The 24,124-nt window shown below is 36.9% G+C and overlaps 1 protein-coding gene across 1 annotated transcript; it reads right to left on the bottom strand.

Moving 5' to 3' along the window:
- Positions 1-84: 84 nt before the first annotated feature.
- LOC145460264 (uncharacterized) lies at positions 85-23,589 on the bottom strand. The gene is made up of 34 exons (XM_081445015.1): positions 23,236-23,589; positions 20,902-21,049; positions 20,315-20,378; positions 19,836-19,866; positions 19,307-19,360; positions 19,119-19,214; positions 18,686-18,757; positions 18,211-18,288; positions 17,416-17,478; positions 17,135-17,233; positions 15,181-15,255; positions 14,655-14,729; positions 14,485-14,542; positions 14,083-14,157; positions 11,541-11,612; positions 11,170-11,241; positions 10,588-10,650; positions 10,102-10,164; positions 9,501-9,563; positions 8,148-8,252; positions 7,542-7,619; positions 6,963-7,025; positions 6,654-6,734; positions 6,098-6,160; positions 5,946-6,008; positions 5,440-5,502; positions 4,757-4,819; positions 4,394-4,456; positions 4,032-4,178; positions 3,238-3,313; positions 3,042-3,153; positions 2,867-2,926; positions 2,159-2,266; positions 85-1,597 (listed from the first exon to the last, which is right to left on the bottom strand). Exons 1-34 carry the CDS (start codon positions 23,491-23,493, stop codon positions 1,487-1,489), a joined length of 2,835 nt encoding a protein of 944 aa, XP_081301141.1. The 5' UTR covers positions 23,494-23,589; the 3' UTR covers positions 85-1,486.
- Positions 23,590-24,124: the final 535 nt, after the last annotated feature.

Raw genomic sequence — 24,124 nt, 5'->3', positions numbered from 1 at the left:
AGGTTCAGGGGATGGGAGGGCAGGGGAGAGGGGTATACACCTTGTACACGTCCCTTTCCTGAACTCATTGAGGACAGAGCCATGTCATAATTTAGCCAAGTCAGCTGTTGTTTAATTGGAAATCGATCATCATTATAGTCATAAATAGAACTCATGACCTTATGTACAACGTTTGAATAACTTGACTGCTGCATGCTGCAAATTACAAATAAAAGGCTGCAAAATCGCCACCCTAAACACTGGTTTTCACTAGCGACAGAGTCGTAGTCGGAGTCGTAATCAGAGGAGTAGAGCGATAAGATCTAGTGAAAATCAAACCGACGGAGTCGGAAGCAGAACACCCATTCTGCTTTTGACTCCGTCGCTTATGATCTTGTAAAGACTAGATTGTCGGAGTCGGAAGCAGAAGCGGAAGAATAAACCAATCACAATGCACGTTTCCCGGCCTTGTAATTGGTTGGTACGTCCGCTTCCGACAATCTAGTGTTCACTGGATCATAAGCGAAGGAGTCGTAAACGGAATCGGACGAAATGGACACGTTCTGATTCTTCTGACTCCGTCGAGCATATAACTCAGCTTACGACTCCGATTTTCGATTTTCACTAGGTCGTAAGCTCTCTTACGACTCCGACTTCGTCACTAGTGAAAACCAACCTTCAGTGAGATCTTAACAGAGTTCTACGCACCAGGAAATATGTGAATTACAAAACCATAAACCTCTGTTTGGAACAAGAGGGTTAAACCAGTAATGACAAAACAAATTAAAAACGAAAATTGAATATCTGGAAACTAAGATATTCTTAACTGATACAAAACAATAGTGACAGATTTTCAGAAGATTTGATACCTTTGTCGATATTCAGTTTCACAAAAGCCTTCAATTCAGAATAATTACAAGAATAAATCTTCATATAGACTTTAAAAAAATAAAAAGGGCCGCTCGCTAGGATAACAAAGGAAAAGAAAGGAAGGTGGGGCTGAGAGGAAGCCAAAGAAGAAGGTAGCTTTTGTACCAGCGGGTATAATATCATTGTTCTAGATGAAAAGGAAATGGTTGGCTTTGTAAAGAAGCTACAAGTTGGAAAAATACCTTAGCATAGATAAATTACATAGCATGTATAAATTATTTCAACGATGCTAACGAATGGGAACATCCCTCATGTAATGTCCACTAACAGGTGAAAACAAACAAAAAAAACAAAACCAAAAAAAAAAAAAACAATATATATTTCAAAACCATGTAATTCCTTTGCAATATAAAACGTTCTGTTTCACTTCACAGGAGAACTAATATCAAATAAAATGGGAAACCAACTAATTTTCATTAACACACACTAGTGATAATGTGCTGCAAATTCTTTTGTAAATAGAAATCTGCCTCCTTAATCCAAACGATTTGATAATTTCTCTCGATTCTGCCGTCTCAAGAATTCAACATATCGGTCCGTGGAATACAAAGTGAAGGCTAACTACAACAAACATTCGTTAACTCCACAGACCACGGGCTCGCCCACCGGGGTGAAGTTCAATGAGATCGAGAGCGTAGGCCATAATGAACGCTAGAAATGCTACAATCCCAGCCATAACGTAAGTCCACTGAAAAATATAAAAGAATAACAATCTAAAACACAAGTATCACAGATGACCTGTACCTCTTTAAACCTCTATTTTGATTCGTTCTCGTTAATCTGCACCCATTTTGTTCTTAGGGCTAGGGAGCATTTGTGTTCTTTATGTATTGTTTCGTTTGGCCAATTACAAAGAACCTTGAACACCGTTGCAGGTCGCCCCAAGTATCATTGCAAGGGAGGAGAAGACAATCAGAAGAACCGTAAGGGAGGCAATCGAAATCCAGAGCCAGGCCCCAGCCCTCAGTCAAGATCGTGGTTTTTTTATGATTACAGAGCTGTTTTACTTATATCCTCTTGATATGACAAGAAGTTTCAGGCGTATACACTTCTCTGCTTTTAGATAATGGCTTTGTGGACCTGAAAAGTTTCGGGGGCTTTCGAGAAACGGGCCCTGCACCGAGACATTTTGTCACTCACGTGACATCTACATGTACCGACTCTTCAGACCAAGCGCGTATCAAGCCAGCTGTTCTTGATAGCTCATCCAGGTTGTATGGGAAACAATCAAAAACAAATCATAACTCACCAGTTGTGAATTAGCGTCATTAAGCTGTTGTATATTCTTTTGTGCTTCCTCTTGGCTTTTCTTTAGTTCTAATTCAGTTTTCTGAAGTCGCTCTTCAAGCGCACTAGCCTGAAGTACATAAGACAAAAAATGACATTAGAAACAAGAGAAGAGGTCAAACCGAAATGATAAACAAGAATCACACCCAGTTTTCCAGTTTGTTCAGTTATAATTTCAATTGTTTGATTACGATGCATTACACAAGAGCGGTTTAAACTGGCCATGGGAAGTAAGGAAGTATGGAAAGTTCCATGAAGCTAACTTCTGTAACTCGCTTTGACTACCTGAAAGAGGGCCAGGGGTAAATAATATGCCCTTTTAGGGCAGCCAATCAGGAAACATGAAACCAGTCGAGACTTGGCTTACAGACGTTTCCCGCGCTTTGCAGCCGTTGTATGTTTCCCGTGCTTGGCCGCCGTCACATTTTTCCCGCGTTTCACCTGCTACATACTTCTCCGCGGTTTCCCGCGCTTGGCACTGGTTGCCTGTTTTTGTTTCTAATTGGTCGCTCGGCTGGTACACGTTTTTCATTGGTTTGCTAGCGTTTGTGCTGATAGGCCAGGATGCGATTACTTCAGAATCAGTTCACTGACAGTTATCAGAAAACTCCAGGCATCGTGAATTACTTCACCAGTTTATAGAGACATGTAAAAAACACAGCTTGTTTACCTGATTTTCCGTGAGCTTTTTCTCGGTTATCTCCCTCTCGATCTTGCCTTGCAGAGTTGTCTGTAACACACACAAAAAAAACAACAGAAGTCAACGAGAGGGAAGTACTACCTGTGCTAAACCAAATAGCTAATATGGACCAAAAACACTGGAAAGTCTTGGAGCCTTCACAAACCTGTTGTCTCATGATTTTTTCACTTAAAAATTTGCTCTGGTTTTCGATCTCACGGTATGTGGCCTGTAACCGAGATTGGTCGGAGGACAAGCGGTTGTTTTCCCTCCGATATCTGAAGGAAAGGAGAAAATAAATGAAAACATGGCTAAACATTCAATACAAAGAGGGGTGAAGCGAAAATAGTCGCGGTACTCACTTTTTCAACTCGCTTTCCAGGGTCTGTATTCTTTGTTTTAGGACGCGATTATCTTCCGTGACTGCACTCAATTCCACTGCAGCAAACAAGCAAAAGAATGGCGATCAAAATCAACCTCCACACCATTTACCCGTGTCTTACAAGTTTTCTAATTAGGCCCCCCACAAACGACAACACCCCCAAAAAACGTAAGGCCGGAGATAATGTCTTGTTTTAGGATTTCAACCTCTTATGGATGGAAAAAAAATTTCAATCCACGCCCACAAAACGGGGTCTTGATATATCTTAGAGGTTCTTTTCAAAATTTCCGCCGAGCATCCCGATCCTTTTCATATGAGAGTCCCCCCGGATCTCCATACTATGCGCAGACTGACAGCAGTTCGCTGTCTTATAGAAGCCTTTTATGTGTCACAGAGGGAGAGGAAGAAGAAGACTGTAAAAAGACTATGTGACAGGAAACTGACGAGGGATTATCGCCGTAAACAGAAAGACTTGTGAATTCCCGTTTAAAATACTCATCGAGTTCTTTAGTTTGGTTCTGAGGGAAAAACAGGGGAAGGGGGGAGGCAAAGACTTGAGAATAAGGATGACAAGGAGTATAGGAGTATATTTTTTTGGAGGAAGGGGTGTGAGTGTCCGACATTCACGATGACGATATTTTTGAAAGGAAAAAAATTGTTCATTTCTTTATTAAAACGGCCCTACCCGCCTTTTCTGTTCAAGCAACCCAAAAGAGTCCCCCCCCCCCCCCCCCCACTACGCCATTCAAAATAGTTAGAGTATAACACTCATACCTTTATTTTTTCCCGCATCTTTCGCGCTCTTTGCCGCCTGTTTCTGCATTTCACGAGCATTGTTCATGGCGGTTTCTGTCGCGTGATGTTCACATTTCTTTTCCAAAGCCAGAAGATCTTTTTCTCGCACCAATTCATTCAGTTCTCCTACAAAAACATCAATTGATTTAATAAAAGGGTCAAGTCAAGTCTCCGCGTGGTCGCGGACCTTCCGTTAGTTTTTCGTCCTTTTCGCGCGCGCGTGATTTGAGTCGTCACGTAGCGCTTCCTTGAAGTCACGCAAAAGCGCCGCGTGACAACTCAAAGTGCAAGGGACACTACCGGGAAGTCTTTAATGTTTGTTTATGTCTCGCTCAACTTACTTTTTAAGTGGGCCACAAATTCCTCTTTCTTTCGGGTGGTCTCTTGTTCTTCTAGTAATTTATCTGTAATAACAGCAAAAACAGCGTTACAATTATGTCGTGAATCGACTGTATAACGGTCTACATTCCTCGGAAATTCCTCCTTCGGGGGAGGAGCGCGGATTCCTTTCCCGAACAGCAGCTGGTAATCGAGTCTACATGCAAAACCGATCTCAGGCTAGAAACATAAGAATTGTAGGGAAGATGCCAAAGAAACGAAGCATGAAAGAAATACAATGCGGCGTTAAATTAGCTGGCAAAATGTTATTACGCGGAGCACAACGTGTGCAACAACATAATAGTGAGATGGCAGTGACAATGTACCTCTCAGATCTAAAATTTGCTGTTTGAAGTCTTTAGTGTAGGACTGCGCATTTTTCAGCTCCTCTGAAATTAGATGAAATAAAAACGCTGATTTAAAATAACAAAAGCAAAGCAAAATAATATTGTGTATTGACTGGTGTGCGTGGATTTGACCTGTTACAAAGACTAAAATCATGGTAAGGAGCTGTTACGACGAAAATTTTCAGAATTATTGTTAGGAAGTGAGAAAGCTATGTTCGTTAAATGAGTTACACATCACAAAATAATACAACGCTCAAGTGATAAAATAGAAAAGACGAAAAATTGTTAATCATTATCCATTCCCTCCCAGATAAAAGGACTGTTACATAAATTTTGCGTCTTTGAGTTATAATTTATTACACCAGACTAAGCCCTGTTTGTCAAGTGAAGTTTCCTCTGGTCATCACTACACGCACAATGTTAACATACAATTACTAAGCAGATATCTTCTAAGTTTATCAAACTTATATTATTCCAAGCTTAGGCTCACAAAATAAATCTATCAGTAAATACTAATCATTAAATACTACACTACATCTGGATATACGGACAAATGTATACAGGGCAATTTTCAAAAGTAATTGCTTATTTTTCCTTCAACGATTTGTTGAACAAGTTAATCACCGGTCTGTCAAGGAAAGAAACCCTCAAGTGTAAATCACCTTGTAATTCGACCACAAGTTCGTTGTTTTCCTTGAGTTCTTGCTGCGTGTCATTCAGCTGTCCTACAAAAACAACAATAAAAATGCTTAAGCTCTAAACAGAGCAGAAAAAATCCTGAGCCAAATCGCCGTTCTCTTAGCTCTAGTTCACACCAGCGACATAGCGACATAAACGAGATAACGACAAAAAGCTTATGTGAACATCGACATAAAGACATCAGGGTTTTTTTTCCGTACGTCGGGATGTTCACACTGCAAACATAACGACATAACGTCCATCTTATGTCCTTTATAACACCAGTGTGAACTAAGCCTTACTCAATAACAAGTCAGTCAGCATCTTTCCAACGTGAAATCCCCAAAGGAATAGTTTTGAAAATGTTCCACCTGACTTTAAGCATGAATCAATGTGTTATATTGGAACAGTTGAGAAGACATATTGGCCCTGACTGTCACGCTTTGTGAACATTACACGCTGATGTAATAAACAGTAATTATTTACTAACCTTGCACATGTTGTGATTCCTCGTGCTCATTGTCGATAATTCTGCCAATTTCGATGAATTCTCCTAAATATTAAGAACAGTCCAAATCAAAAATGAAATCAAAAGGAAAAAACCAGATCTTTACGTCAGTAATGTTACGCAATTTCTGTTACCTTTGATGTCTTGTACATTGTGTAAACTGTCCTGCAATAATTGCCTTGCATTTCGTGGTTGATCTAAAACAGGAAACAAACTCGAATGAGCTTATTTTTGCTGTGTCATTGTTTACATTTTACCATTAGCATACAACTTTGTGAAGAGAAACATCATGTAACAAACAAATTGACTACAAACAGTTTAAACTAAAAGAGTTGTAAAAGTTAGCAATATTTACGCGGATATCGGCTTTCATTGGCCAAATTTGGGGGGCAAATGAGCTTATCAATCAAATTTCGATTTTTTATTTTTCAAAGGGTTATGTCACGATAACTATTGTCATGTGATTTCATGTCACGCTATCGTGTCTCCAGTCGCGTGATACCTTAAGTCGCGCTACTTGAATTAACTCTTGCGGCGTAAAACAAAGATACGAGGATCAGAAAATAATAGTTTACTAAGGTACATCACTGAACAAAATATGAAGCATGGATGGTTATGACTACCATATGGTGAGACAAAACTTTCAGACTGAAATTCGACAAAGACAAAACTTCAATGTTAATCCCTTACGGAGAGGGCCTTCTTCATAACGTGACTTGGCACTGCTGTTACTATTAGCAATTATTTCATCATCGTCATCATCATCGTCAGCTAAAAAATAAAGCAAAAAGTTAACAATCAAGGAAGACTTAACACAAAGAAGTGAATAATTGCTAACCCTTTCTATTTTGGAACAAAGCACTACCATTAAACCAAAAGGTTTGGAATTCTCCTGTGTCGTTACCAGCTCAAAAACACAAAGGTAAAGAAGCTTGAGCACAGCAAAAAATCCTACCCTTTTCTCTGCAGTGTCCAAAAGGTCATATTGTTATCACTTACCAGACCACCTGATCATCATTAGGTGTCTTTCTTCTGCCATGGTCTTCACTTCACAAATCCGATCTAGGAAAGATAAAGAAACGTAAATGTTTGGCAACCTCGAAAACGTAATAAGAGTACCAGAAAAGTGTATCATGGTGGGGAAGGGGGAGAAGAGGGGAAGAGGGGAGGTACCAAAATGTACAGTTTAAAGTACCAGGGTTGTTCAAAGCCCAATTGAGCTAACCCAGGATTAGCAAGAATTTTGATTTCAGTTTTGTAACCTTTTGGTGAGGATTACAGTGCATATTGTTTGTCCTTCAGATTTGGGTTTAAATAATCTCAAACTAAACAAAACATACCTGTAAGCAGTGAAAAACATTTTTTTTTACCGAAAAATTAACACTTCAGTTGACTCTTAATTTTCGGTTAGCATTAAATGTCTTTTGAACAACCCAGCCCTGGCATAGAAAAATTATTACGACTGCAACCTCAGTCAATTGTAATAGAGCGGGGTGAGCCTGAAATCTCAAATAATATCTTTTCTATACCTGATGTGCCTAATGATCACTACAACCACAAAAAAGACTGTTTTCTTACCATGTAGGCGCCTGACAAGATCCATCTCCTCAAATGAGTTCCTGCCATCCAACTTCACCATTGTATGGTCACTATGATCTTGATATAAAACACATAAAATCATATCACTCCTGCCGTCATTTTTCAAGTTCATTGTTTGTAATCTGTGTTAATCTTCTCCATCCTTAACCATACTTCTATCTCTGTGGTTTAGTATAATTGTCTCTTTGGTGTTTTTCTATCTTAAACTGCTATTTTTGGGTTCCCTTCAAATTTCTCTAACTTTGTGCATCTTAAAAAGTTTAGCCTAAATCTTTCAAGTTTGTCGTCTGTAATTCATGGTAATCTTCTCAATCTGTAACCATCCTTGCTCCTTGATGGTTTACTTTTTCTCTATGGTGTTTTAATATCTTCATGAAATGCTATTTTCAGGTTTCCTCAGCTTAAAGGCAATTTTTGTATGTGGCCAAAATAACTCAAATTGCCGCATAACTCATGAACAACCAGCATTAAAACCGCACATAAATTAGCAATAGAAATTATTTCAAACACTAACATGATATGACTAGTGTTTACCAATCAATGTTGAGGAAAATGAAATATTTTGCAATATTTTGCAATATTTACTTGTAACTGGTTGAATGGCATCAACATGGTCTCCTTCTTCAGCATCACTATCATTTGGAATAGACAACTCATCTATGGCTTGAAGATGATACTCCATCACTTGCTCTGTAACAAAAAGAAATACCTACTATCAACCAACCAGTCCAACCACTCTTCTAATTGTCCACAGTTTACAGTATGGCAATGTTTGTGTCAGACCAGCGGCCCATACAGCTCGGTTTCTGTGGCATGAATGACTTCGAGTATTTCTACTCCCGCTGAATCAGGGGTTTCATTAACATTTTCAACAGGAGGACATCTGGTCTTCACACGCAGGCAAAGCTATTTGAACTGAACTTCTTTATAAGAAAAACTTTCCTCTAGATGGTCAGACCAGGTGGACAAATTCATCCTTACAGCCGGTCAATTTGCCTAGTCCCTGGCCCTCAATGAAACCCCTGGCTAAATATGATGGTAAGTCAAAACAGGGTTATGCCTGAGCATTGAAGATTGTGACTTTGCATGTTTCCCGTTTTATGGGATAAATCAAACAATTTGCGTGTAGTTAATTGGCTCTCAGTAGTGACTTCCTGTATAATTGGGCTGCTACTGATTTTAATATTCGAAAGATTTAAACATTCAAAACAGTCGATTTAGCTCTCACAGAATGACTTTGTGATACTTCTAGCCTTAGTTTGATGTCAAATGAATCCATCTTTCATAACTAAAAATCAAGTTCTGCCATAAAGAAGTCCAATTCTGACATAGGCCAGGTTACGTAGCATGTCAAGAGATGGCATGTCGAAAGATGTCACTTATGTATCTAACACTGAAAGCAGGTTTAAATTTGCTTGTACAGACTTATATTTGTAGGTGGAGAGAGGCACTGTGAGAGTAAAGTGTCTTGACCTTGACTAGGGCTTAAACCTGGACCGCTCGGTCTGGAGTCCAACATGCTAGCCATAGCGCACTTCGAAAATAGTTTACAAACTCTCAATACGACTACCATTTCGGAGAACTTAACTAAGATCTGGGTTATGAAAGGAAAGAATACTGAATTATGTTATTTTATATTACAAAGGTTTATTAAAAGGCTGCTAAGTGTGTGCTTACATGTATCTGGCTTGATTTCTGCCACTCTCTCAAGTCTGGTATTTGTTCCTCCCCAAGAGAGGAATGCGGCTGGTTATCAGAGCAACTACTTATCACAAGAAACAAGTTCTCATGTGAATTGTTTTATAGGATTACAAATATAGTTTTCTTTAAGCTGTGGTCATGAGTGATATTCAAGTCTGATTAGTGCTGAGTAACAATGTTTGTTTGGTTACAGAAAGATTTTGTAAGTGACAGAGGGGAACGATCAATATGTTTTACCTTCAAGGGAGTGAATTTTCTCCTTGTCCTCCAATGCACTTTGTTGTGATTTCTCTAATTTTTCTAAAAAGGGAAGAATATTACTTCACATTAGCTTTCCAATTTAACTGATTTTAGAGTGAATACTTTAATTCTTTCAAGATTAAGGCAAGTACAGCATCACATGGAAAATGTACAAGGAAAGAGAAAGTAATGTCTAACAGGTGACTGAAATGAACCTGTTCACACTAATCTATAAAATTGTCGAAAAAACTTCTCTTTGTTTTGGCATGGGCAGAGCCAGACAAATTAATAAGTGTCAATTGTTGTTTTTCTTTCTATAAAGCTAAGATACTTAGAGTATGTAAGTATTTTTCTATTTGCTTATCAGTTATAAAAATTATTATACTATTAGGTGAGAATTGAATTATTTACTTCATATTTACTTTGTTCATGTAGTTGATTTTGATTTTGTGTAGCTTTTCTTGATAGTTCTAATTTTCCTCAAACATAGTAGCATTGTGTAGCTACATGTACTCTGTAAATTTGAGCACAAATAAAGGACATCAAGGTTTTGTACGTATGTTCATGTATGTACATACAGTTGTACATGCACATGTACCTTTCAAGTACACTACTTCACTTTGACTTTCTTTCTGTAGTCGTTTTGTTTCCTCTATTTGCTCTGTTGAAACATTGAGCACAACTTTATTAGGTCTAACAAATATTTGACTGAGCTGACATATTCTATTACTCTCATTAGTGACTAAATACTTATTAGCCGAGAGTGAGGTCTTTACGGGAAAATCTCAAACCGAGACCTTGCAGTATAGACCTAGCGATAGCGAGGTCAATACAGCAAGGCCGAGGTGTGAGATTTTCTTGTAATGATTGAACGTTCGAGGTTAATAAGTTGTTTAATATAGACTGTCTGCTTTGTTTTTGCAGGCCTGTAATCACCCCACAGGCATTATGGCAGAATAATGCCCTAGAATTAGCAATCAAAGTGCATGTTACATGTATATCGGCTACAAGCACAAGCCATACTGTTTTGAAGTTGAAATGATGTGAAATCTTTGAATATTCAGCTTAAATTAATGCCCGTTACCTATAAGTGAATTCAGGATCTTCTCCTTATCTCCAACTTCACCCTGAAGCTTTTCAAGTTGAACTGTGTATGAAAATGAATTGTTGGTAAGTAAGTACAGTAGAAACCGGTTAATCCAGTCACCAGTGCCAGGTTGTTTTTCTAGCCCGATTAAGCTAACCCAGGATAAGCCAGAATTTTGATTTGAGTTTTGTACCTGCAGTGAGATTTTCTGTTTACATTGTTTGCCCTTCTGCTTTGAGTTTGAATAATCTCAAAATACACAAAACATAAGGAGTGAAAAACACTTGTTTACAAGAAAAATTTATACTTCGGTTAACTTTTAATCATGGGTTAGCGTTAATTGGCTTCAGAACAACTCGCCCCAGAGAGCCACAAAAATCTGGCTTCATTAATGGGGTGACTGTATTAAAGGGGTTCTTTAAATAAGAAAATGACCTAGCTCTTATTTGGGCCAGAATAAAGTGGCCATAATAATGATGTGGCTGGATTAATGGGGTGGCTGTAAAGCAGGGTTTTACTGTAACACATGCATTGCAACATAACATAAATTATCCTGAATTTCCACTAACAATAGCTAACCTTGTAAAATCTTCACATCATCTGTATTGGAGTAATCATTATCCCTCGGTTCCTCCAGCACTGTTGCATTTCCTATGAAGATAAAAAAATTTAGACAACACATTGTTGACTGTTCTCCTCAGAAGAACTGTGAATCCGTAAGATGTCACTTTTCTACACATTAATATTGAAAGGCCTTTCATAAAGGCCTCTCACTGAAATGAAAGGTCTTTCATAAATTAAAAGAGAAACGTTTAAACATTTACTCAGCATAAAAACAAACAGACTGTAGATAAGACATACACGTATATGTCACACCAATACTGGAGGTCAAAACTCCAACAGCCCTGTAAACATACAGTTGTACTTTGCAGGAACACAACCAAACCTACCGTCAAAGTTGTCTGGCAACTTTTCCAGTTCTCTCATTCCATTGACATCTACAGCTTCTATGACAGACTCTTCTGTAAAAGAACCAAAACAACAGAAGGATAAAACTATCATCACACTGTCACACACAAAGCTACCAAGTGAAAACATGTATGAAGAGTCATTTCTAAAACTTACAAAAACAATCATCATAAGCAAATGGTGCCTTGTACAATTCTTTTTTCATGAGTTTTATCAAGAGTTTTTTTAATTGTAATATTCATATAATGTACTCTTGCTTATTGACTATAAATTATTATTGACTATACAGATTCTTGACTATTTGGTCTTTTTCCAAGGTCCACTGTAAATGAAGTTAAGTTGGACTGCATCATTTCTCATTAATTAATGTATGCCATACATCTGCACTGTTTTTTCCAAACATTCAGTGGTATGTCAAGAGAGTAACAGTTTACCCTCAACACCTGTTTGCTTGGCAATAATTATTTTTTGGTCTTGAAAATTAACATTAAAATAGTGACAAGAGAACCAGTTATCAGTCTTGTCCTTTAGAAAAGCTGTAACTAAGACACACTAGCTCAGAAGTCATTCTCACAAACCCCCGCCCCAGAATTTCATCACTTACAGTACTTCTGTAATTTGGATTTCCTCAAAAAATTTCCAAAGACACGTTTTTCAAAGAGACTTCACTTGTGCATCAAGCAAGTGAAAGACAGAATATACTTGTAAGCCCAACTAAAAATACTTATATAGCCTTAGGCTATCAGACACACCTTTGTTTAGACATTGTAAGTCAGTATTTTTTTGGATGTTAATGTACAACTTCGAGGTAAATAAGGATATTTTTTCACATCCTACAGTTTTGAGACTAAACAGCTGACACAGACAAAATGATTTGCAAGCCACAATAAGAATATACTTTATATGACTGTCATTTAAACTTACAAAAACCACCAAATATTACTACATTATCCTTGGACACCACAATTTGCAGGTTCTCTTTATTCTAAAGGAGAATTCTAACTGTAATTGGTATCACTAAGTAATTTTTTTGTGCCAACTTTTTCAATTAATTAGGTTTAATTTTATTAGTATTCAAGTACCTGCTATAAACCTGCTTTGTTTACTACTTGTACTGTAAACTATGCAAATGAATTGTTTTTCAAGGATTCTAATTTCACAACTTTCTAAATAATATAACTATTGGAAGAGAGTACATGAAAGTAAAATGTTATTTCTATTATCAACATTTTTTTCCAGTTCTCTCCAGTAAGAAAATTCACATTTTATAGTGCAGTGGCATGATTCTGGTTTCCAGATCAATGACATGAGAAAATTAAACCTCACTTCTGAGTGGATGTTCTTATCTTCTAACTACTGCAACATACATGTACATGTAGCACAGATTTAAATTAAATGAAGATACATTGTGCAATTGTTCCATTAATTAAATTATTGATGGAACAGAGAATTGAACATGAGCAAAGAGCTCAAGGCACAAATATGCAATTGATGCACATAAAGTTAAACATGATATTTTTTATCTTTCAATACAACATTGCCAAGATTAAAATATTGCACAATACAACAATAAATCAGCCTTCTTAAGGTTCAACTCCTGCAGTTCATATCAAATGAATGAAGACATCTTAATTTCACAAGGCAAGCAAATAACAGCTGAATTTTCAACCTACCTGATAGGTAAACAAACCAAAAATAATACATTGTTTCCCTTGCTGGATCTTGTTGAAAATTAGGGCTTTGTTGTTGATAGCTTAGCTTAAAACCCATGAAGGAAACTGAAGTCTTTAAATCCTTCAATGTTCAATGCAAAATGTAAAATTTATATGACCTGGCTTCATGCCATACTGTTCAGTGACCACAGACTGACGTCTGACTAAACATGTGGTTATGGTACAGTTATGAATGCAGAATTCATGCCAAACTTACTTAAGACAAGCTTCTGAGTATGGTAATCAAAATATGCCAATATGATGCCAAGTGGAATGGTAATGAGAATTTTGAAAAATAGTTGAATGGGAGATCAAATTTTCACCACTTAATTGAAAGAACTACAGTACATGTATGTGACAATCAGCTGAGGAACTAAAATGGTACCAGGGTTCTTACAAAAAATTGCAAACTTTCTTTACTGACTTTTCAAGGACCCATGCCAGAAATGCAATTTTACAGGTGATAATCGGAATCAACATATGCACTTTCCAAATAAACAGGTTTTTAAGGCTGTATGTTTCGGCTCCATGTCAACATACAAAAGACCATAAAAAATACAAACATTACCACTTGCCAATTTTGCTTCCATTAACATTTCCATTTGCATTTGACCTGCCTTAATATCTTTTTTGTGTCACAGTGTTTGTAAAATGTTTGACATCAGAAAAGAAGAATACCAAAGTTAAAAGAAAACAATTTTGCTATTGACTTTGGAGAAAATTCAAGGCCTTTTCAAGGACTCTTCCTAAAATTCAATGACTTTTCAAGATTGTGGGAACCCTGAATTTATTGCATTTCTCATGAATGTACCTTGTAGCTGGATGACGGGGGACTTGTATTCGTTACTTGGCTGATGAACTTCACCTTTAGTTTTTTCCATGTGAACTAAATGTGGACAAAACATACCTCAGTAAGAAAAATAAAGAGCAAAGTAAAAATTCTCAGTTTCTTCCTACCTCAGTATTCCAGAATCAATCTTCATATAGATAGTTACATGTATTTTTAGTCAGCTATAACAAAAAGCACTCTCTTGGAACAGAACACTCAAAGTTCATCACTGTGAGAAGATACACTTTGACCTGCAAACTTCATGCTGATAACATCGGCTCTAAAAAGACCTTTGTACATGTATGGCATATAAATTATTTGCAAGACGTCTCTCTGTTGCTACATGAATTAATCTCTTTTAAATTAAAGCAACATGTCATTCACCTTTCATTGCAGTGACCTGCTCTTTTGTAAAATCACATTCTGCCTGCAAAGATTCTGCCTGCAGTAACAAAGGGAAAAATGTTCAGTTTCAGGACAAAATATGTACAAAACTTTCATAGTCCTGTATTTGACAAGCTGCATTATTTATTACATGAACACAGTGAACCAACCTTAGCAGCTAAGGCAGCCTCACGAAGCTGTGCTTCTTTAATTCTTATTTCAAATTCTGTTTTCTCTTGAACAGCCTAAGAACCAATAAAATAGGATTGCTTTGAACAAAGTAATTAAATGACAAAACGAATGAACATAGGAACGGAGACAAATTGACAAATGACAAAGAATGAATGAACAAATAAAGAATGAATTCACTGACTCTCTTGACAAGTTTACTGGATGAACTGACCTTATGATGAATTGAATTGAACAGTGGGACTGACTTACTGAGAAATTTATAAAATAATGCAAACTGTTGACCTACATGTACTGACTGATTGACCAACTTTCTTGTCAAATGTGGCTATTGGTATTCTTAGAGAAAATTGTAATGGTTGCTTTCTCTTGAAATTGAAAGGGTTACCTTCATTAATATGTTCTAAAACATTACCATACACTGTAAATGCACTTGGATTGTTTGGAAAGGAAAATGGTGTTACAAGCATTTGGTACTGTGCAGTGAGACATATTGACACAACTGACCTGCCCTTCAACGGCTGAGTGTCTCCTTTCTGCTTCTTCAACTTGATCATGAAGACTTTGCATCTCTTGTAATCTCTGTCAAGTTATGAAATGAAAATGATGCTGCTGATGACTATTATAATAATGATAATCTAAATGATGAGGAAAGTTATAATGATGGAGATTGCAGTATACACACTGCATTTGGCCGGAGGTTGACATTATTAGCGAGCATGCACACTAGGTAATTTTACTTTATATTTTGCAAGTGGTTGGTATGTTGCCTAACCGGCTGTTATCAACCTAAAAAAGATGATGATGACAATGTCAGGGCTCGAAATTGCGACTCACTGGTCGCCAGTGTGACCAAAAATTGAGCACTGGCGACTTGTGTTTTATCCGAAAACTAAAGAAAACCACAACACAAGTTTTGTTTTTAAATCTTTATACTATGAAATCAATCAGATACGGTGGCCAGTATACAACTCACCTTTCCGTCCCCAGTAAAATAGTGTCTGAATATTACAAGATATTCAAAAAAATTGAATGTATTTCGACACGTATGTCGATACTGCGTTCACAGCGTGCCATATTGTTTCAGTGGCTCCTTCCGAAATTGGGATCGCAGGCATACTTCAACACCGTGTGCTTTTCATTTGCCGTGAAAATGGAGGCAGTTACCAATCAGTTGAAGGAATTACGTGAGCGAAACGTGTCGAGGAAAGCAAGTCGAAAATAAAGAACGGCATTTCGAAGAAGTAGCAAAGGGAAAATACGCAAGGACCCGTGTTTGTCTCACAATGAAAACCACAGACTTGAAACATTTTATGCTTCGCTTCATTTAAAATGACTATGGAGACAATCATCACCAGTTCGGACCAGAGACATATCACCTGAGAACAATGGTAGCTTTATAACTAAAGTGTTACTTGTGTTGTTTCTACTTATATTGTTTTCCCTCTTCAACTGTGACTTTTCTTGCATGCAAAGTAACGTATAAAATCAAGTTCTTGTGTAAGTTATAAAATAAGTTGGTGAACAAAATTTATGATCTGGCGACCAAAATTTTTCCGTTAGTCACCACCTGGCTACCGAACGAAAAAGTTAATTTCGAGCCCTGGATGTGCTTTGATTCACATTAAACTGAATACATGACAAATATGACCACAAATACAATGGTAATGATGACAACAATGCTGCTGCCCATGGTGTTTATAACTCAATCAACAGGAATGTTTGGTGAATAAGTGCATCTATAACATAGCGTGTGCAATCCAAACCCTCCTTCGAGCCTTTGACTTTTGCCAAGCTAAGACATTTACTATAACTTGAGTATTCAATTGTCTACTTTTTCGTTGAGTATTTTTACTTTGTTTGCCTACATTTTCATTATAATTAATTCAAAGGAGTGAAGTTTTCATCGATCGACAATTTTAGAAACCAGGTTTAGCGTTTTGTTTAACTGTTGCTCAACTGATTGTGGCATGTTAGGATCCTCATGACCTTTGTTTTCCTTCACCATGCATTGTGAGAACTTAGTAGTCAATCACAAATAAAAGATGTTTTAGCATTCAATGTGTTGTCGCCATGTTATAAAAGAATTGGTGAATGCTTTAAGCTGTGCATATATCAAGTTATGGATGCACTTGGGAAATTTGGAGAGCACTCAAGAAGCAAGAGTTGCTCGTGGCTATTGCCTTGAGCTGCCAACTCTTACACTTCTTTCATGCTCTGCAAACTTCCCTTGCGCATCCATAACTCAATACATGTACGTTAAGCACAAACCAATTCTTCATTAATATGCTAATCCCAAGTTTTAACACTTGTTTAAAATGAATCGTGGTGCAAATCATTTCCTATGAAAAGTTACTGTAGTATAGACCAGACACACATGTAAAGAAATAGTACAGAAATAGTCTCCAAGAAATTACTGCAAATTATTGAAATTTAGACTGTGCAAAGACATTTTCAATACCTGCTTGTGCTTTTCAGCCAAGTCTTTTAGTTCCTGCTGCGATCTCTCATATAAGGATTTGTAATGTAGACATTCATCTTCTGCATTGTTACAGGATTTCTGTACAGTGTAAAATAGAAAAACAGTCATATACTGTACCTCCAAAATTATTTTAGTTGTACATGTATTAGGTCACAAAATACTTATTACTTTCATCTTTGGGCAACAGTCCTATATGTGATAAAATTTCAGGGCTGAATATTCAGGGACATTTAAGACCTTGGTCTCATCTGTTAACTTACTTCTATTTCAGTTAATTTTTGGATTGCTTCTAGCTTTTCCTGTAGAACTTTTTTCAATGACTCCTGCAAGAAAGATAAAATAGACATAATTTACACTGAACTAATATGTGTACATACATGTAAGAAAGAGAGGAGTTACCAAAACTAAAACTAACCAAGTGTAACTCTGTTACAATTAGAAAACTCCGATTACAAGAGTCCCTTAGCCTGAGACAAGAAAAAGTGTCTACTTAAAACAAGTGTCCACTTATGGGGAATAAAAATATAGCATTTGTATGACTTGGACTGTAGTAAAATATCTCACATTGTAATACCTCTTAGTTATTACGCGTGCTATGATTGGTCATTTAGCAAGCTGTATTCCACTGTATGGCTCACTAAAATTTGACGCAAACTCCAACTCAAGGTAACAGGGCTTGAAAAAAACTTAAATTCCAGCTTGCCCTTAGGACAAGTATCTCTCAAATTACTCTTTTAATGATATAGTTTGAGGAGGACTTGCAATCCCTTGCCCACTGGGCAAGTGAGAATAATTTAATAATAAAAAGTTACTTGCCCAGAAAGAAAATCTATTTGTCTGGGACAATGGGATGACACTTTTTTTGAGCCCTGGGTAAATGTGGGTAAGGTAAGAGGTCTATATTTCCAAATAAAACTGTAATTGAAACAATCATCACTAAAGAACAATAACGAACCCCATACCCTAAAGGCCATTAAGGTTAATAAAATTATCAAGGAATAAAACTGAAGAAATCATTACTGGTTAGAAGAGGTGAAACAAACACATTCAAGTACCTTTGCTCTCATTTCATAATGATGTCTTTCCTCCTGGAGCACAAGTAGCTCCTTTTTGATATCATCGTCATTTAAATTCTGAAAAATAGATAGAAAATCAATCATTCAGTCAATCTCTTCATTCCCTATGCTGAATAAATTCTTGGATTGAATTCTAGTAATTATTGCAGATACAAATATTGAAAATCACAGTATTGGAATGTGGAACACTGGAAAGGCAGGTTGAAAATACTTGAAGGATTCTCAGAGTCAACTTCAAGAATGATTCAACAATGTACAGATGCTGGAAAATGAACACCACGCAAAATAATGGTACAGGGCTGGTGAGAGGGAAAAACAAAACCATTGTACAAACCTGGCCCTGACCTTTGATAAACAACAACAACAACAAAATCTACCCAGAATTCCTACAAATAGAAAGTATTGCAACAACAATGCTAAAACATACAGTAGTACAAGAACCTATGAAGGTTACCTTTGTTAGAGTTTCTAATTGGTTTTCTAAAGTCTCCAATCTCGAGAGTAATTTGTCCTCTTGAGCAAACGTCTACACAAAAAAAAAATTAATAAACGTGGTTATGATCCAAGGTTGTAGTTTACTGACACTGATGTACATTTGATTATACAGATGAAGTTCTCCTTGTGACCACTCTAATAAGTAACCAGCTCACATTATGACCACCAATACATGTCTGAAACTTGTTTGAATTGTCACTTAGACACTGTAACTGGACACTCTTGTAAAAGTCGCCTCCTAAAGGCAATCACAGCCATTTGAGCTTTAACTGTAATTTCACTTGATTCTCTTTTTCCCTGAGTGGTTCATTTCTTTTACATGTAATCCCAATTTTGAGAAGGATCTATATGTAATTAACACCAGGGCCATATTCTACAATTATCTTGTTTACCTGTGTGTTATCTTCCACGGCTACTTGTGAGTCTGATAAAAGTCTTTGAAGGTTTGCCAGCTTGTTTTCAAGCATTTGCTCTCTATAAAGTGCATCCTACAGAAACACGATGAATGGGTTAAATAAATAAAATTTCTCACCCAACAAATACTCACAACATACAAACGTATACATATATGGTTGCCAACCTGTAAATATTGAGATAACTGCCACATTTCCTGAGCTTGAATGCCATTTTCGTTCTGTTTTGAGAAGAAAAGAACCAGGTTAATTTTGACCTTGGAAAATGCAACCAAGGGTACAGGAGATTGTAACATTTAAATTCATATTGTAATGCAGAATAAAATAGTTCAGTAAAGATGGCAATACATGTAGAGCTTCAAAACAGGCTTTCTGTCAACCAGATCATAACAAAAAAACTTTTGTCTTAGGCAATACATGGATGCATCTTGTAAAATCGAATCTCTCTCAAATTTTCTTGAAACCAAAATACTACACTAGCAAAGGGCAATTTGTTTACTTGAGTGTACATGAAAAAACAAATGTTTAAAGAAGGAACAGTTTCTTTATACGTTGTTTCTACTTTGGTAAAACATTGTTTCTGCTTTGGTAAAAAAGTTTATTAAAAGCTATATACATGTACATGTAGATCTCTTTAATACTGAGTGTCATATTTAAAGCAATTCAACTGTTACATTTTTGACATTTCTAACATACCAATGCAAACAAGCTTCTTGGAACACCACTTCTGCAAATGAAATGATCACACCATAATCAGTGTACAGGGGCTCCACAGTAAATTAAACCTTAAGAGTGCTACATGTATGTTATAGCCAGTACACATGCAGTATGTTAAGTTCTGTACATGTACTAAGTAAGGTATAACATACAATTTGCAGATCAGAGATTTAAAGAGCAACATGCAGTAAGGAGCCAGGACTGTCAATAAGGGCCATAACCCATAACACCTGCTATAATGTTATGGGTGAACTTGCCTATAGTTGATACAATTCACTCAAAGGGTAACAAGTTTGTTACAGGTGTGAAGATCAAAGTTACATGTACAGGTGATTCAAAACTTAATGACAGCCTTGCAGAGCAACCCCACCTTATACAATGTACATATACTTGTAAGTAACAATGAGCCACAAACTTGCTTGGTTTTCAACCTTATTTTATTTTGTGGTAGAACTTACTTTGTTGCCTCTTTTCCATCAGGAAGGAACAGGGTTACTGTGGCTACAATACAGCCATGGGTAACTGTACATCAGAAAATAAAAAATTTAGCTTAGATTGTATAGGCACAGCAACTAAACAGAAGTACTAAGATAAAAAAATTAGGTGTCACAGGGCTTGAAAAAAAGTGCTGTCCGGTCTACCAGGACAAGTAACTTGGCATTCTCACTAGCCAATGGGCAAGTGATCAGGCAAGTTGTCTCCCAACTAAGTCTTTAGAAGAGCAAACTAAGACTTGTCCTGGGTAAGTAAAATTTGAAAGCTACATGTTCCAAGGGCAAGCTAGAATTCAAGTGTTTTTGGAGCTCTGTCTCAGAGTATAGCGATCTACATGTATGCATGTCATCATGTTCCCTGTGGAAGATTCCTGCCCAGAGAGTACTCCCTTTACAATACCTGTTGATGTTTTTTTGCCTTTTACCTTAATGCTTACAGGTTTAAAAAGATTTAAACTTTGTATTTCAGTGCAGCCTACATGGACAAGTGTACATGCATCAGCTTGAAGTCAGAAGGGGTAAACACACAATAGTCAAGCTTATTAGCAAACCTTTTTTCGAGTTTTCCACAACATCTACTCCAAACTGAACGATATCGCCAGATTTAATCTCCTTAGGTTCACTCTCTTCTGAACCTTTACTGAGTCGCACATTGTTTACAAAAGTTCCATTGCTACTTTTAGTGTCTTGTAAGAAAAACTAGAAACGAAACAGATTAAATAATTTATTATCTACAATGTATCAGATTGTCAAATCACTAAAGATCATGTGATAAGAAAAACAGCAAAAATTAAGGTACAGCTGCAGGTTCCTTAAACCAATTCAAAGACAAACATGAAATTAGAGTCACACTCAGTAAAGTGTCTTTGCAAGAACAAAAGCTACACTCTACATGTATGCAAGTAAAGAATAAGGAAATTAGATTCATTGTACATTATATACTCTCAGACCAAGCTCACAATTTTTTTTTTAAATCGAGACTAGTTCAAAGTCTCAAATATTAATTGGATTAATTACTGTTTTCCTTCACATGATAGGCAGGTTGAAAAATTGCTGAGAACTTAGGAGGGTTTGTGGTGTTTGCATGATGTTATGGCTCTGAGACTGGACCTGAGAAATTCTATACTTGTGATTGTGTTTCACAGAGGGACCAATGTGGTAATGTTAGTGTCTCTAATATCATTTTTAATCGTAACATGTAAATCACAATCAGACAGAAGCATGTATTACACAAGTGTAGCTCCTGCTGTCAAAATGGAATTTAGGGACAAACATCAGACATCTGTTTAGTAAGGGGTTAATTGTTTTTTTTTTGTTTTTTTCCAATATGTACATGTGCGTGTATTACCACTTTATACACCGGAAACAAGACATGAGAACCAGGACGCTGTTTAATTAGGGGTTGATTGGGGTTTTGATTTTTTTTTTAATATATAGATGTGTTGCCACTTTGCACAGGAAACAAGACTTCAGAGCCAGGGTCCAGTTGTTCAAAGAAAAGATAATGCTATCCATTAGATAAATTGTTATCCAGGGGATAACTGTTGACAAAACAAACTACTCTCTCCACTGGATAGCGATTTATCTAGAAGTTACATGTAGCATTATCTGTCTTTTGAACAACCAGGGGCAGTTTCAGTACAGTTCTGTTTGCCTTTGCCAGCAAGACTGTATGCTAAAGATATGAAATTCTGATAAATTTTGAATGATGTCAAAAGGTGCTCAATTATATTTCTATCAGTGATGCTATAAATAAACCAAAATGAGAAACATTTTATCAAAGGTCACTCCATCTATACAATTTTATGTGTCATTACAAAATAGGGAAACATGAGAAATAGATGTGATTTTCACTCAAAATCATTAATGGCTAAAACTTATAGATTTGAAATGATCTGCTTACAACTTCTCTTGAAAGAAAGTGAACACAAGTACATGTATCTTTTAAATCTTACTTCAAATTAAGAGTTTAGGCAATGTATGACTGTACAGGATTTTGCACCAGAGAAATAATACATGAATGTTACAACTTGCACGCGTACTTGTATGAAAACTAAAATTCATCTGAACAAAATGTATTTACTTTACATTAACAAAAGCATTTCCGTTTGGCGGTTCAGACATGTTTGTTGACACCTTTCATAGCAGCAATGTAGGAGGAATAGGAAGCAAGGATTTCAACCAAATATGGCAAATCTTTTTCCAAGGTATTACTAATTGGTTGAACCATTTGCAGTGAAACTGAAGTTACAATGGAAGAACAAACACGAACACAGAAACGAGTGAGCCAATTCGTGCATGTCATATCATGCAAGCAGTTGAATCTTGTTATCACATAAACTTAGGGCAAATTCCAAAACACATAATCTGCTATTGTGGAACCGGTTAATCTGACGTTGTGTGCACATGATTAAGTTCGTTGATTTTTCCAGAATTAATGGCGGCGTAACTACTGAGAAATTGTCAAACCTTTTGCTCGATCAAAGATCAATACTGCAGCAAGTCGTAAGCTTATGTGACAAGAACAAAAATGATCCCTACAAGTTTTGTTTCCGGAAAAATTCTCACAGTAATTCATATAATAAGAGCCCTTGAAATGAAGATTGATTTACTACCTTCAACGCGAGACTCGCTTCAGCGACAAGCCTTCGTACAATCATCTTTTTGTTCAGCGCTATGATGACAACACTGTCAAACGACCTTCTTGAAAAGGTTTGGCCCTCCATTTAACAGCTGAAGGGCGCCTGATCCTATACTTTAATCGATGTCATAGATTTTAAAAGATTTCTATTAATTTCTCATTACATGAACGAACTTTTCAGACATCACAAATAATTTCTTGAGGTAAACATCACATTTATAATGAGCCATAGAGTCATACTAACCTTCCCATCTTCATACCACAAGATAGCATGGTTTCGGGACAAGACCTTGCAGTCGAAGATACAGTTGTTTGTAGCGGGCCTACTTTTCGCTACCGAACGTCCTATCTTCACTGGTTCCGTCAAAGGAACTCTTCTCTCTTCAAAGGGATGAGAATTAGGCCGGGACGTGAATACTGCCATCGCCATTTTACTGATTTCATGTTGTTCTTCGCGCCGACTACTAAAAAGTACGTGAGAAAGTTGACAACTACTGCGCATGAGCAGTGGGGGGACGACTCGGCAACTGTCACGTGAGTTTGAAATTCTCTCCCCTCCCTACTATACTGAAATGGGACGTGATATTGTCCCGGGATGGGCTAGGTGGAAAAAAGGAAAAAATCAAACCTCGGGAAAATAAGTCCACTTTTCCACATACTCAAAAATTATCCCATTTCAAAGCTTTTGAATAGTGAAGAAAACAAAAAATTACTTCAACCAGGAGCAAGCAAAAAAAAAAAAAAAAAAAAAAAAAAATAGCAAAGAAGAGTAATTATACAGTATAAAACCAGGAGCCATAAAACCAATTGAAAGGCTGACCGGACGGCTGAAAAGGGTAAATTTAATGCCCAACATTTTGGTTAGACGGGACTAACCTTCTTCGGGAACAGATTGGGCGTTAAATTTACCCTTTTCAGCAGTCCGGTCAGCCTCTCAATTGGTTTTATGCTTTATTTTACACTGCTGACCCTGATCTAAACCAAGATCCGGCTTCACTCCGCTGCTGTTTGTACAAGTGGTCCTTGCATTACAGTTTATCCAAATTATACAGTGTTTATCTCCACAACACCGAAAAAAAACCCAGCTTTTCACCAATTTTGATTAGTACCTCCAAAATTTCACTTTGTCCTAA

This window comes from Orbicella franksi, chromosome 11, assembly GCF_964199315.1.
Source record: "Orbicella franksi chromosome 11, jaOrbFran1.1, whole genome shotgun sequence".
Classification (NCBI taxonomy): domain Eukaryota; kingdom Metazoa; phylum Cnidaria; class Anthozoa; order Scleractinia; family Merulinidae; genus Orbicella; species Orbicella franksi.
This window is presented reverse-complemented; position numbering and strand designations above follow the sequence as displayed.